At 50.4% G+C, this 12,710-nt stretch overlaps 3 protein-coding genes across 6 annotated transcripts in view; 2 read left to right on the plus strand and 1 right to left on the minus strand.

Moving 5' to 3' along the window:
• LOC113023505 (calpain-2 catalytic subunit-like) overlaps positions 1 to 212 on the plus strand; it is a 12,357-nt gene extending 12,145 nt beyond the window's left edge. The window contains exon 21 of the mRNA XM_026169566.2: positions 40 to 212. Within this exon, the coding sequence (XP_026025351.1) occupies positions 40 to 63 (24 nt within the window). The 3' untranslated portion in view covers positions 64 to 212. The remainder of the gene's footprint in view (positions 1 to 39) is intronic.
• Positions 213 to 967: 755 nt separating this feature from the next.
• On the plus strand, positions 968 to 11,639 carry LOC113023503 (calpain-1 catalytic subunit-like). Of its 4 annotated transcripts, none has more exons than XM_026169565.2 (22): positions 968 to 1,059; positions 2,015 to 2,255; positions 2,327 to 2,396; positions 4,874 to 4,992; positions 5,131 to 5,264; positions 5,420 to 5,588; positions 5,768 to 5,851; positions 6,922 to 7,007; positions 7,083 to 7,157; positions 7,231 to 7,391; positions 8,663 to 8,832; positions 8,911 to 8,922; positions 9,001 to 9,212; positions 9,292 to 9,331; positions 9,403 to 9,468; positions 9,549 to 9,606; positions 9,691 to 9,755; positions 9,842 to 9,910; positions 10,217 to 10,295; positions 10,369 to 10,482; positions 10,570 to 10,628; positions 11,330 to 11,639. In XM_026169565.2, exons 2-22 carry the CDS (start codon positions 2,016 to 2,018, stop codon positions 11,354 to 11,356), a joined length of 2,109 nt encoding a protein of 702 aa, XP_026025350.2. In that variant the 5' UTR covers positions 968 to 1,059; position 2,015; the 3' UTR covers positions 11,357 to 11,639. The 4 variants fall into 4 exon arrangements, 3 of the variants coding, with proteins under 3 accessions (XP_026025350.2, XP_080158371.1, XP_026025349.2); XM_026169564.2 differs by lacking the exon at positions 968 to 1,059 and adding an exon at positions 1,741 to 1,887; XR_003272585.2 differs by lacking the exons at positions 968 to 1,059; positions 10,369 to 10,482; positions 10,570 to 10,628; positions 11,330 to 11,639 and adding exons at positions 1,721 to 1,887; positions 10,040 to 10,101 and having other exon boundaries at positions 10,217 to 10,292.
• Positions 11,640 to 11,793: 154 nt separating this feature from the next.
• mrps28 (mitochondrial ribosomal protein S28) lies at positions 11,794 to 12,700 on the minus strand. Its single transcript, XM_026169610.2, has one exon. It carries the CDS (start codon positions 12,640 to 12,642, stop codon positions 12,121 to 12,123), a length of 522 nt encoding a protein of 173 aa, XP_026025395.1. The 5' UTR covers positions 12,643 to 12,700; the 3' UTR covers positions 11,794 to 12,120.
• Positions 12,701 to 12,710: the final 10 nt, after the last annotated feature.

Raw genomic sequence — 12,710 nt, forward strand, 5'->3', positions numbered from 1 at the left:
GCAGAGGCTGACGACGACCATGTCTTCTTCTTCTTGCAGTGGTTAAACTTCGCCATGATCTGAGCCGCAGCCTCAGTGGTTACTGCACCACGCCTTCTTCGCCGTTTACTGGCCGCCTCACTTCCTGTCACCGCTCCTGTTTTATATGCATGGTTTAGTTTCTACACTAACTTACTGACATGTAAAGTCAATAAATTCTCCAAACCTGGAAACTGTGTTCGTGTTTTACTAATGATCAACCTGTAACTGGCCACGCCCCCGTGTGTCGGTGCTTCACAGTGAAAATGGTGAAGCTGCTCTTGAACAGACGCCTGCCGTGAACATTTCATTTTGTGCGGTGTTTCCTGAGGCTGACGCAGGCCGGAGCTCAGTTTCATTTCATAATTAGATCAGCAGCTGTGAGAGGTCAACATCTGGCCGCAGGTGACTCGGCTCCTCCTCACACTCACAGATCGAGCAGGTGACCCGCTCCACAACAAAAACATCCGAGTCAGAAAGTGTCTGAGCTCATCATAGGTCAAAGTCTACGTCATTACGAGAGGCAGCAGGTGGAGTGTCTGGACCAATATTTGAGCTCCCTGATGATGTCACAGTGACGGTCTGAAACATGAAAACAGATACAAGCTTTGGTGCACAGGTGTCACAAAAACAGCAAAGCTTAACAGACTGACGTCCCGAGGCGCCCAGCAAGTGCTCCACAGCACGGCCTCCATGAAGCAGCACATACTGCAGCCTGATTGGCTGCTAAAAGCAGTGATCGATTAGTGATTGGTGATCTTCTCAGATCCTTGTGTTCTTCCTGCAGGGTCACATGTATGTGACATCATCACTGCAGATCAATAATTCAGAGAAGCATCAGCCTAGTGCAAACACAGCCACTTCCTGTTAGAATGACTGATCACGTGACACGCGCGCGCGCACACACGCACACGGCGATGTAGCCCCGCCCCTCCCGCCGGGCGGGGCGCGGTGCTGCAGCTCAGCATCTTCAGCAGCATCCAGGACCCGGTGCAGACCACATCCCGGAGCAGGACACAGAGGAGCTCCACACGGGTGCAGGTGAGCCTGGAGCTGGGACCGAACCGGGCTGAGCCGATCCCTGTCGGTCCCAATGTTTTTTCCGTTTCCGGTTTGATCAGCTGATTTCTCCGTTTTTGCGCTGATTCAAGAAAACTGATTACATCATTGCGTCGCTGGACCAATCAGAAGCCCCAAAGCTGCGTGTAGATTCAGACAGAAACAAGAACAAAATCAGCTGTTTACCGTTAATGACGTCACGGCTCCTGTCACGAACGGCAGAAATATTATGACGCGATCACAATTAACGGGGTTGATGCAGAAAGTCCTCAGCCCAAAGGCATGACGGGAAAACGTGTTCCTCAGCTGAGTTGAGACAAACCATCCGGTCCTCTGATCGATCAGCTGTGATGAGTCCGCAACTCTTTGAACTCACACAGCTCACACAGGTGTGTCCTCACCTGTGTGAGCTGTGTCGTCCTTACATGATTTTTGTGGTGTTCTATCACAGCGTACTGATTGATTGGTTGATTTTTGTCTGAAACAAGAGCAGGTGTGCTGATGGTCCTGCCTGAGGGCTCCTGCTGTGAAGCTTCAGTTCAGTCGAGTCAGTTTCATATGTTTTATTTATACGTGATCAGTCGCCTCTAAGTACTTTGTACTGTAAGATAAAGACAATAATACAGAGAAAAAAACCCAACAGTCATATGAGCAAGCACTTTGGCGACAGTGGGAAGGAAAAACTCCCTTTTAACAGGAAGAAACCTCCAGCAGAACCAGGCTCAGGGAGGGGCGGGGCCATCTTCAAACTGTAGGAGAGGGAAACAGAAGTGTTTACATGATGAAGGTCACCTGGGGTTTGTTTACAGGGTCAGTAGAAAAATTCAGCATCAGTTTTACTTCCTATCAGCCGTGAGCCTGCCAGACAGACTCCGGTACAAACCTGCTTTCCTCTGCTCTGATTGGCTGCTCAAAGTTCTGATGTGTTCTGGCTCAGGATGTTTACAGGCGTGTCTGAGCGGATCCAGATGGACCGGGCCCGAGCTGCGGGTCTGGGTTCGGTCCAGCAGGCCGTGCGCTACCTGAACCAGGATTTCGAGGCCCTGAGGCAGGACTGCCTGCAGAACAGGACCCTGTTTGAGGACCCGATGTTCCCCGCAGAACCCGGCTCGCTCGGCTTCAAGGAGCTCGCCCCGTTCACGGCCAAAACCAGAGGAGTGGAGTGGAAGAGGCCGACGGTGAGCCTCCACACACACACACACACACACACACACACACTCTCATACCTGCATCTGATTGGCTGTTCCAGGAACTGACACGAAACCCTCAGTTCATTGTGGGCGGAGCCACCAGGACCGACATCTGTCAGGGCGCTCTGGGTAAGTCATGTGACCTCTCACAGGTTATCTGTCCAGGTTTAACATACTGCTACTTATCTGGCGGTTATTAAGAAGTTGTCAGAGAAGCTTTCCGACAGTCATGGAGGCAGTTATCAGGTAGTTATTGGTGCAATAATTGGTGCAGTTATCGAGCGGTTATATGTAGCTGTGGCTGAATGAACTTTAGTATCAGCGCTGGAATAAAAACTCCGCATCAAACCCAAAATCAGCTGCTGACTCTGTCCTGACCCGCCAGCTCAGATTAGCACTTTTTGTTTGCTTTGACGCCGTCACAGAGACGCTTATATGCAAACATCCTTATTTTCATTGTCAGAGCTCCCAGTTTGCACTGGAACAGGCTCAACCGGTCTGGTATGCAGTGTGAGTCGGCGGTTGGAACTTTCCAGTAAATCAGGTGTGTGATTCTTAGAACCACACACAGAAACCTGCACTTCCTGTTCCTCCAGTACCTTCTCCTGAACTCCAGGAAACTGTTTAGCACCGCAGAACCTTGTGGGCCTCTTGTTTAGGTGGTTCTCGATGCTGGTTGGTTAACCACACTGACCTGTGCATGTGTGGTTTGTTGTTCATTAACAAGCCAGTCATCCTGAAACTGTGTTTCTGCTTTGAACAAACGTTATTCAGCACATGCAGCACTTCGGCAGTCATGTGATTCAGGCTCCGCCTCTTTCATGTAAACGTGCTGGTGGTTCGATCAATGAACTCCAGGCTGATTGATCCAGCTGATCATATACATACATACAGTTAAGAGTTGTGTTACACTCCTCTGTCTCTTCGGTCAGCTGAGGCCATCATAACTCTGCATCTGTGAAAACAGGAAGTAAACCAGGTCCTCACAAACAGGCAACACCAGCATGTGTGTATGAGTCAACAGACTGGTCTCTGTGTGTCTCTCACACACAGGACTCCACCCAGCTGACTCACTGTGTGTGTGTGTGTGTGTGTGTTGAACTGGACAGGAATGATCGGTATGAACCCTCCACCCCTGGCCGCTGGTGGGAGGAGCTCAGGGTTATTTTCGATGCTTTGGCTCCGCCTGCTGGAGGCAGAGAAGCACTTTATAATAACAGGGGACTCAGACTGAGTGACAACTAAACAGTAATAATGGATCAATAACAAAAACAATCAGCATTAACGTTCCACTGCGCTGCTTATTGATCCCTAAAAGCAACTCACAGAGATAAACAGGAAGTGGACAAAATACCAGAAACACTTGCAGGGCTACGAGCCTGGCTCTGGCGATCCTCAGTCTTTACTTCAGTTTTGAGTTTGTTTACTTCCTGTCATGTGACCACTGCTTACCAGCTGTAACTCGTCCCTGTGTGGATCCATTTTGGTTCAGTTCTAATGTTTTTGTCTAAAGTCAAAACTTTTGGCAATTCCAGCTCCGCGCGAATTTATTTATTTCAGAATTCCCCATGTTTTTAGTTTTAGTTACCATGGTTACCCTGCTCCACTAATGCCGGGGCAGCAGCGGTTAACAGGCCGTCTTCATCACTCAACAACCAGGCGCTCAGCTTCGGTCTCACCTGCCTCTACTGTGTGTGTGTGTGTGTGTGTGTGTGTGTGTGTGTGTGTGTGTGTGTGTGTGTGTGTGTGTGTGTGTGTGTGTGTGTCCACCAGCAGAACACCTAAAAGCTCTGATTTAAGCCAGACAAACATCCTGAAACACGCCGCATTCAAACATAACGTGAATGTCAACGATGATTCCGATTCAATGGACTGAAGCTAAGAATCACTCTTACTGATCTCTGAGGTCGGGGTCGATCATCCAGTCAGACCTTCCTGAAACACAGGCAGGTGTGCCACCTGTGGTCGGCTCTGAGGTGTCTTTCTCTCGCTCGTTGTGGACTCGCTCAGGCCCAGTCTCCATCCAAGCCTTGAAAAAATAAGATGAGCGAAGGGGTTGTTTATTTGGTTTAACCCTTAACCTTTTAATTAAGAGCTTAAAATATTGTCTAAGCTTCACCTGTTTCCAGGTGTAAACCAGGTGAACACGAAGAATGTGATGAACATATTTCCTGAAGTAGAGTTTGATGTTACGGGATGTACTTGAAAGCAGCACTCTGACCTGTATTGATCTGTGAACACTGGACGCCCGTCCATTAGCCGGAACCATTAGCAGCTTAATGTACTGTTAGGATTTAGCTTAGCATTAGAGTCCCGAGAGACCGTCAGAAGAATGTCGACAAACACTTCCCAAACTCATCATCATCATCATCGTCCAGAGTCATGCTGATCTGATGTGAGCTCAGCGCTCCCAGCAGCTCTTTACCTGAATATGGTGATGTAACCACAGACCGCCTGCAGAGGGCGCTGCCTCTCCATTCAGGTTTGTCCAATCAGATCAGATTAAAAAGAATAAGCAGAGGCTGCAGCTTCACTTCATTCAGGCTGAAGTAACTTGTAAAAGAGGCTCAGGTGTGCACCTGTCTCACCTGTGCGTGCTCCTGCAGGTGACTGCTGGCTGCTGGCTGCGATTGGCTCGCTGACGCTGAACGAGCAGCTGCTGCATCGCGTTGTTCCTCACGGTCAGAGCTTCAGCCACCAATACGCCGGCATCTTCCACTTCCAGGTGAGACTTTCTGCACCGAGGCCACGCTCATTCACCTGTAAAACGTGCTTTGTGGACATGGTTTGAGTGCGGCTGGTGGTTGATGCTGGATGAGGACACACCTGTCACAGGTGACTGATTCTCCTTCTTGCTCTGCAGTTCTGGCAGTTTGGGCAGTGGGTGGACGTGGTGATCGACGACCGGCTGCCAGTCAAAGATGGCGAGCTGCTGTTCGTCCACTCGGCTGAAGGCACTGAGTTCTGGAGCGCTCTGCTGGAGAAGGCCTACGCCAAGTAAGACCCGCCCACCTACAAACAGGTGTTCATGTTTGTAGGTGTTTGTTTGTGGTTTCAGGTGCCGATCTCCAGCCTCGCCGGTTTCAACGCGATCCAGCACGGCATCTGCGGGTGAACTTTGTGTTTACTGCGTGTCTCTTGTTGTTTCTCAGGTTGAACGGGTCATACGAGGCGCTGTCCGGCGGCAGCACCACTGAGGGCTTCGAGGACTTTACGGGAGGCGTGTCAGAGATGTACGAGCTGAAGAAGGCACCCAAAGATCTTCATCGCATCATCAGTAAAGCGCTAGAAAGAGGCTCGCTGCTCGGCTGCTCCATCGACGTCAGTTACGTCTCCTTGGAGTCAAACACACAAAATGTCCCGCAGACTTTCAGCAAATCAGTGCAGGCGCTTGTTTCTGTTTCAGGAAGTGATGTCACAGGTTTTTCAGGTGTAATTATATGTGATGATGTGAAAACGGAGCGTTTGTCCACACTGATCAAACGAACTTCTGTCTTCAGATCACCAACAGCCTCGACATGGAGGCGGTCACCTTTAAGAAGCTTGTCAAAGGCCACGCCTACTCTGTGACAGGCCTCAGACAGGTGAGCTCAGCTGCGAGGTAAAAGTAACAAACTGTTACCTGAGAGTCATGTCAGCTCACCTCCCTACGTTTGAATAACACCAGAGTGTGATTTTTCACCACGTCACTGTCTAAGGAACAAACGGTGAAACGTTGGCTGTAATAACAAGGATCCAAATTAAAGTCATGCAAAATGAATATTTAATTTATTTCTTTCATTTGTCAGAAGGTTCAGTAACACGTGACTGGCTTCATGGTCAGAATCAGAATGACTTTATTTATCCTCAGGGGGCAGTTAGGATGGTTTGGGCGTTTTGGAGTTCAAGGACTAAATGTGTTGGTGGATTTCCAAAAAAAGCTCAAATCAATCCAAAGTGTGTTTGAGTCGATCTCTTCAGCAGCAGACGGCTCCAGATCACGAAATGATTGTAGGCCGGTCGCTTTGACAGCTCTAGGGATGAAATCCTGTGAAAAGTAGGAAGTAGATTCTGCAGCTTGTTGCAGGGCGTTGATGTGGTCGCTCTATTACGTTTCCTGGATGGGGCCGAAGCTCACGCTCGGCTCCTTTTTACTGACTTTTCTTCAGTTTTTATACAATCAGCCACATCTCGCAGCTGATCGACTTCCAGTTTAAACTGGATTTTAATCTTGTTGGTTGGATTTTAGATGTTTTAACTAACAAAGCTCAGTGTGTCAGCTGGTTCTTTACTATATTACACACTAATGGCTGTTGTAGTACACAGGCTAACAGGCATTTCATTCATTTTTGGGCTCTATCTGATAGATACAGTGAAGAGTGACAGAAAGCAGAGAGAGGGCAAAGGACCACGGGTCGGATTCGAACCCGGGCCGGTTGCCCACTCATCCCAGCGAGCCAAACCGGCGCCCAAAATGATGACCCTTTTTTATAACGTTTTATTGAATCAGTTTTAGACCAAGAGACATCGAGTGTCCTTCATGCCTGCTGCCTGCTGCACTTTGCAAATCAGTTTCCCATTGGGGACAATAAAATTAGCATTGACCATTGTTTCTCAGGTGAACCGCTCAGTTTTAGATTTCCTCATTTGATCTCAGGTGTTTGTCCTCCTGTAGGTGGAGTACCGGCGCCAGCGCGAGCTGCTGATCCGGATCAGGAACCCCTGGGGTCAGGTGGAGTGGACCGGAGCATGGAGCGATAAGTGAGTGCTGCAGCTTGTCAGACTCTAAGTGGGAGGAGGAGAGCACGGAGAGTTTAACGTTTGTTGGTGTTTCAGCTCCTCGGAGTGGAACGCCATCGACTCGGCCGAGAAGGACGAGATGCTGTGTAAGATGGAGGACGGGGAGTTCTGGTATGTTTGCTCTGTGATGATGACTGTGGTGTCTTTAAAGGACGAAGATGTTCAAACGACTGTCGCTGTGCAGGATGTCATTCCAGGAGTTCCTGCGTCAGTTCTCCCGGCTGGAGATCTGCAATCTGACTCCAGACGCTCTGAGCCAGGACTCCACCAGCTTCTGGAACACCGCCACGTACGAGGGCAGCTGGAGGAGAGGGAGCACCGCCGGGGGCTGCAGGAACCACCCGAGTGAGGAGGGAGGGGCAGATACACCTCTTTTATACAAACATGGTGCCGTGCTCAAACTAGAACCAGTTCGACGCACGCCCACCAAGTCAGGACCTCTGATGTCAGTGACTGTGGGAGGGGCTACCAGTGATTGGCAGACCCAGCCAGACAACCTGTAATCCTGTATCATAGTTGGTTCTCAAAGCTGAGGAAATGCAGACTGGTTCTCCGAGGCTCGGCACCACGTTGGTGAAAAAGAGGTCTGAGTATGTCGCAGGGATTGTCTGGCTTGTGTGTGACGGGGGTGTGAAGAGTCTATGTAACATGTGAGCATGCGTGTAGGCGCAGCACCTGACGGCAGAGCAGAATGAAGAAGGTTTTGGAGTTGATAGAGACGGTCTAACGGGCTGCAGCCTTTGCAGTGTGTATTAAAAGGAGCAGTACCCTCATTGATCATGGCTCGAGTTGGGAGTTCGCCTTGTAATCAGAAGGTTGCCGGTTCGAGCAGTCGGACAGTCTCGGTCGTTGTGTCCTTGGGCAAGGCACTTCACCCGTTGCCTACTGGTGGTGGTCAGAGGGCCCGGTGGCGCCAGTGTCCGGCAGCCTCGCCTCTGTCAGTGCGCCCCAGGGTGGCTGTGGCTACAATGTAGCTCCATCACCAGTGTGTGGATGTGTGTGTGAACGGGTGGATGACTGGATATGTAAAGCGCTTTGGGGTCCTTAGGGACTCGTAAAGCGCTATACAAGTACAGGCCATTTACCATTGAAGCCTCGTCTCTTCAGTATTCCTGGTGTCTCAGATAATTTCTGCCTGCCTCACTACTCTGCGAAAAGTGAAGGGGGTTGACCCCAAAGGAGGACATCTACCCCTCTCGTCCCAGTCTCCGGACCATGGTCCGATGGCGAGGAAAGGTTAACAATTAGTTAGTGCAGGTGAGCCCAGGTGGCTCTGACTGTTGGCGTACCTTCAGGGTGGTGTGTTAGTGAGCGGGCCTGGACCCGACACAGTTTAAGTCAGTCCATCAGATTTTTACTGAGTCCCCAATCAGCATGAAAGTTTTTGTGCATCTTTATAATCTGGATTTTAGAGTTTCTCAAACCAACAGCGCTGCTCGGCGTGTTGATCACTGATAAGCAGATGCTACATGATGATCTTCAGGGGCTCAGCCGAACTTCTGTCCTGATCTAAGCGTCTAAAGAGAGAAGCGGAGGACCCAGCGTAGAGCCCGCGCTACACCTGACACCTGTGTGCGCCTTGGTTATAACTACATACTCGTGATGCTCTCCTGCAGACACCTTCTGGATCAACCCTCAGTATAAAATTTCCCTGCTAGAGGAGGACGATGATCCCGAAGATGAAGAAGCCGCCTGCAGCTTCTTGGTGGCGCTGATGCAAAAAGACCGCCGCCGCTACCGCCACCAAGGCCAGGACATGCACACCATTGGCTTTGCCATCTATGAGGTCAGAGGTCAGAAAGGTGATGTTGTTATCACGCTGTATTTCTGCTGTTGGTGACGTTTCCTCTGTTCTCGTTCACAGATTCCTCAACAGGTGAGTCGCTCCGGTCCGTTTCACTTTTCCGTTTTTGTTTTAACTCGCTAACGGTGGCGGCGTTGGTCTGTCCCCCAGCACCGAGGCTGTCCCAGCGTTCACATGAAGAAGGACTTCTTCCTGCGTCAGTCCTCTTGCGCTCGCTCAGAGACCTTCATCAACCTGCGAGAGGTGAGCGGCAGGTTCCGCCTGCCGCCCGGCGAGTACCTGATTGTCCCGTCGACCTTTGAACCCTCGAAGGAGGCGGACTTTGTCCTGCGGGTATTCACAGAGAAGCAGTCTGAGAGCCAGTGAGTTCACCATGATCTATCTAGACACCTTTACTTATCAAAATAAAAGACCTCTCAGTGACAGTCTGTGACTCTGCAGGGAGATGGACGACGGCGTGGTGGCGAACTTTGATGAAGAGGTAAACAAACCAAACTGGCTGCTTTATGACTTTGTGTCTTTGGCCTTTGACCTTCCTGCTCTTCTCTGCAGGAGGAAGTGTCAGAGAGCGACATCGACGACTCCTTCAGGTCCATGTTCGCTCAGCTGTCTGGAGACGTGAGTTCATGAATTAAAACGTTCTTGGACTGAACGTGCAGAAACAGCGAGGACGTTCACTTCCTGTTTCCTCCCTGTAGGACATGGAGATCTCAGTGCGGGAGCTCAGGACCATCCTCAACAGAGTCGTGTCCAAACGTGAGTCTTCCTCAATCAGATGGAGGCTTCTGATTGGTCAGAGAGGTTGGCTCTGATGTGGTTGTGATCTGGTCTGGTTTGCAGACAGAGACCTGCAGACTGACGGCTTCAGCACGGAGTCCTGCAGAGCCATGGTCAGCCTCATGGACGTATCCTCGCCGCTCAGCACGTTGGACAGGTAAAGTTTGATGACTGATGTCTGAAATAAGACGTGTTGGCCTTGACTCGATCTCAGAAAGATGGCAGCGCTCGCCTCGGGCTGCTGGAGTTTCAGATCCTCTGGAACAAGATCAGGAAGTGGCTGGTGAGTGTGAACACCTGAAGCTCACAGGTGAAAGATATCGAGTTCATTTCAAACATAAAAACTTTATCTGTCATGAGACGGAGCACCGAGTCGCGTGTCCCTTCGATCGCTTTCCTCTTTTTCTTCCAGTCTGATTAGTTTAAGAAGTGGCCCCAAGTCTGAGCGATTGATTATCGGTGCTGGTCCATCAGGTCCTGGTTTTGTGGGTTTTAAATGTTTGGGTAACAAAATCTTCAATCCGATTGCTGATCGATCCGATCGATCCGATCGAGTCCTGCGATGACGAGTTTGGTTTCATGTTTTCAGGGAATCTTCAGAGAGTTCGATCTGGATAAATCTGGCTGCATGAATTCCTATGAGATGCGTCTGGCGCTGGAAAATGGCGGTAACTGAGTATTGCATTGTTACTGAGCGTGCTCTGTTGCATTAAACTGACCTGAGATCTGTCGCGTCCGCAGGCTTCAAACTGAACAACAAGCTGCATCAGATGCTGGTGGCTCGATACGCCGACAACGAGATCATCGACTTTGACAACTTCACCTGCTGCCTCGTCAAACTGGAGGCCATGTTCCGTAGGTTGATCATGTGACCGCGAGAACATGCACAATAAACCTTTTAACATTTTATTTGTCCTGAGCTGCTCCGTGTGTGTTTGTCAGGAACCTTCCAGCACCTGGACACAGACGGGACGGGCACCGTGGAGATGAACCTCATCGAGGTAAACCGTCTCTGAGCTCCACAAACACTGAGCTTAGACGCGCTCGAGTATCAGACCCATGTTAGTTTCATATGAGCGGAAGCAGGTCTTTGATATGTTGCCTGTAAGCATCAGTGTCCGTCAGGCCTGTGATGAGAATCATGTTTTGCATCATTTTTCTGTGTAAATACTGTTTTCGTATTTATGGACCTGTTATTCCATATGTGGACTATCTTCCATCTTCAGCGTACAGTCTATGTTTGTGGATCATTTTACAGGAAACGTTAGGGTCGCCTCCGGCTGTTTGGGAACCAGGAGGCGCAGAAAGGTGTTTAAGTGCACCTCCTGCCTCCAGTCTACATTTTATTTATTGTTTTTATAATAACAAATTTATTCTGCTGCGTAAACCAGATTACTGTGGACCGATCTTTTCATTGCTTGAGGAGCCGTGCATAAAGGATGCTTTGACTCAGTCAGATCTCTTGTAAGCCGATGATTTACGGTTCACGATTTGTCTGAGCCTCTGTGCCAGAGCGTAATTCTCACTCGCTCACATTAAAGCACAAACCTTTGAAAAATGACCCCCGCCTCCTTCCTGCGAGTCACGAGGATTTAGGACATGAATATGAATATAAATGTGATTATTACACAAAAATAAAAGTAAATAATCTGTCACATCAAACTTTAATCTCACAGACTGTCAATGTGTCTTCTCTCCTCAGTGGCTCTGTATGAGCATGTGCGGCTGAGTCACCTGAGCGTCAGAGCGCCTCCTCCAGGAAGAACCAGTCCATCACAGCTCTACTGCACTGAACTACACTGCAGTACTACTACTATACTACTGCAGTACTGCTACAGTAAAGCATGCAGCAGAAAGATATTAATCAGAGTACTCTGCAGCCTTATTCATATCCTGCATGATCTCACACACACAGGTATTGTAGCACACCTGTGCAGGTAGTAGTTTCTATAATCACGGGTCTTCCAGCTGTTGAATGGATGCTGGGAGAAAAATAAAGTAATTGATCAGCATCGTTGTGTCTGTTTCTCTGAGCTTCGCCTCGTTTCCTGTGTGAGGAGCTGCTGATGCTGCTCTTCCCCGACCTGAAGCTTTATCAGCTGACCTTTAACCTGCCATCTCACCTCAGTATTGCAGCTGTGTGAAACCGAGAGGAGTGAGCTGAACGTCGATCACACATTTATTTATTGCAGACATAAAGAAAACAGCTGCAATGATTTTTCCATGACAGACTTTTACAAACACACTGCATGTTATGACATCACAGTTCCGTGATTGGTTAGTTTCAGTGTTGATGATAACGAACAGTGACAGCAGCCATCAGCTCCAGCAATGTCACGTGACCGGGGTCAGGGGTCATTCAGCACAGTCAAACGTCACGTGATAAGAAAATCTGTTTAATTCAGTCCTTGTTTCGGGCCCTGCTGAGCCTCGGTGCGCACACGAACAACCAGAGTCCTCCACCCGTGGGCCACAGTCCACCTCGTTCCAGCCTCAGTCCCGGATCTGGTGCTCCCGTCCGTCCAGCGGGCCCAGCAGCACTGCCTGGGCCTCCAGCAGCGTGGTGTCGGTGCTGGCTCCCAGGAAGCGGGCGGTGAGCTCCATGTCCTGCAGCCGCAGACGGACCCTGGAGCCCGGCTGCAGGCCGTCGGCCCCGGCCGGCCGCTGACACACGCAGTGGAACTTCCCACCGAAGTCGATGTAGAGGTCGTCGCGGACCACCCGGAACACCCTGCCCACCACCACCGCGTCCTTGGCTGGGCCCATCTGGATCAGCGGGGACCGACGAAGCAGCGCAGCGAAGCTGAGCTCCGGATCCAAAGAGGAGGCCTTCGGCCCGGCCGCGTTGCTCTGTGTCTCCCGCCGGAGCACCTCCTGGTGGTCGAAGGCGGCGGAGAACCCGGAGATCGGGCTCTCGGCGGGGCCCGAGTCCGAGCTGAAGGAGTTCCGGAGGAACCGGGGGGAGAGCCGGACCCGATACCGGAGCCCCGACACGACCCTGCACAGCGCCGCCATGTTTACCGCACAACCGGAAGTTCTGTCTCCGCGCACTTCCTGTGAAGGCTGTAGAGGCAAAAGCGTCA

Source organism: Astatotilapia calliptera, chromosome 6 (assembly GCF_964374335.1).
Source record: "Astatotilapia calliptera chromosome 6, fAstCal68.1, whole genome shotgun sequence".
In the NCBI taxonomy this organism is placed as follows: domain Eukaryota; kingdom Metazoa; phylum Chordata; class Actinopteri; order Cichliformes; family Cichlidae; genus Astatotilapia; species Astatotilapia calliptera.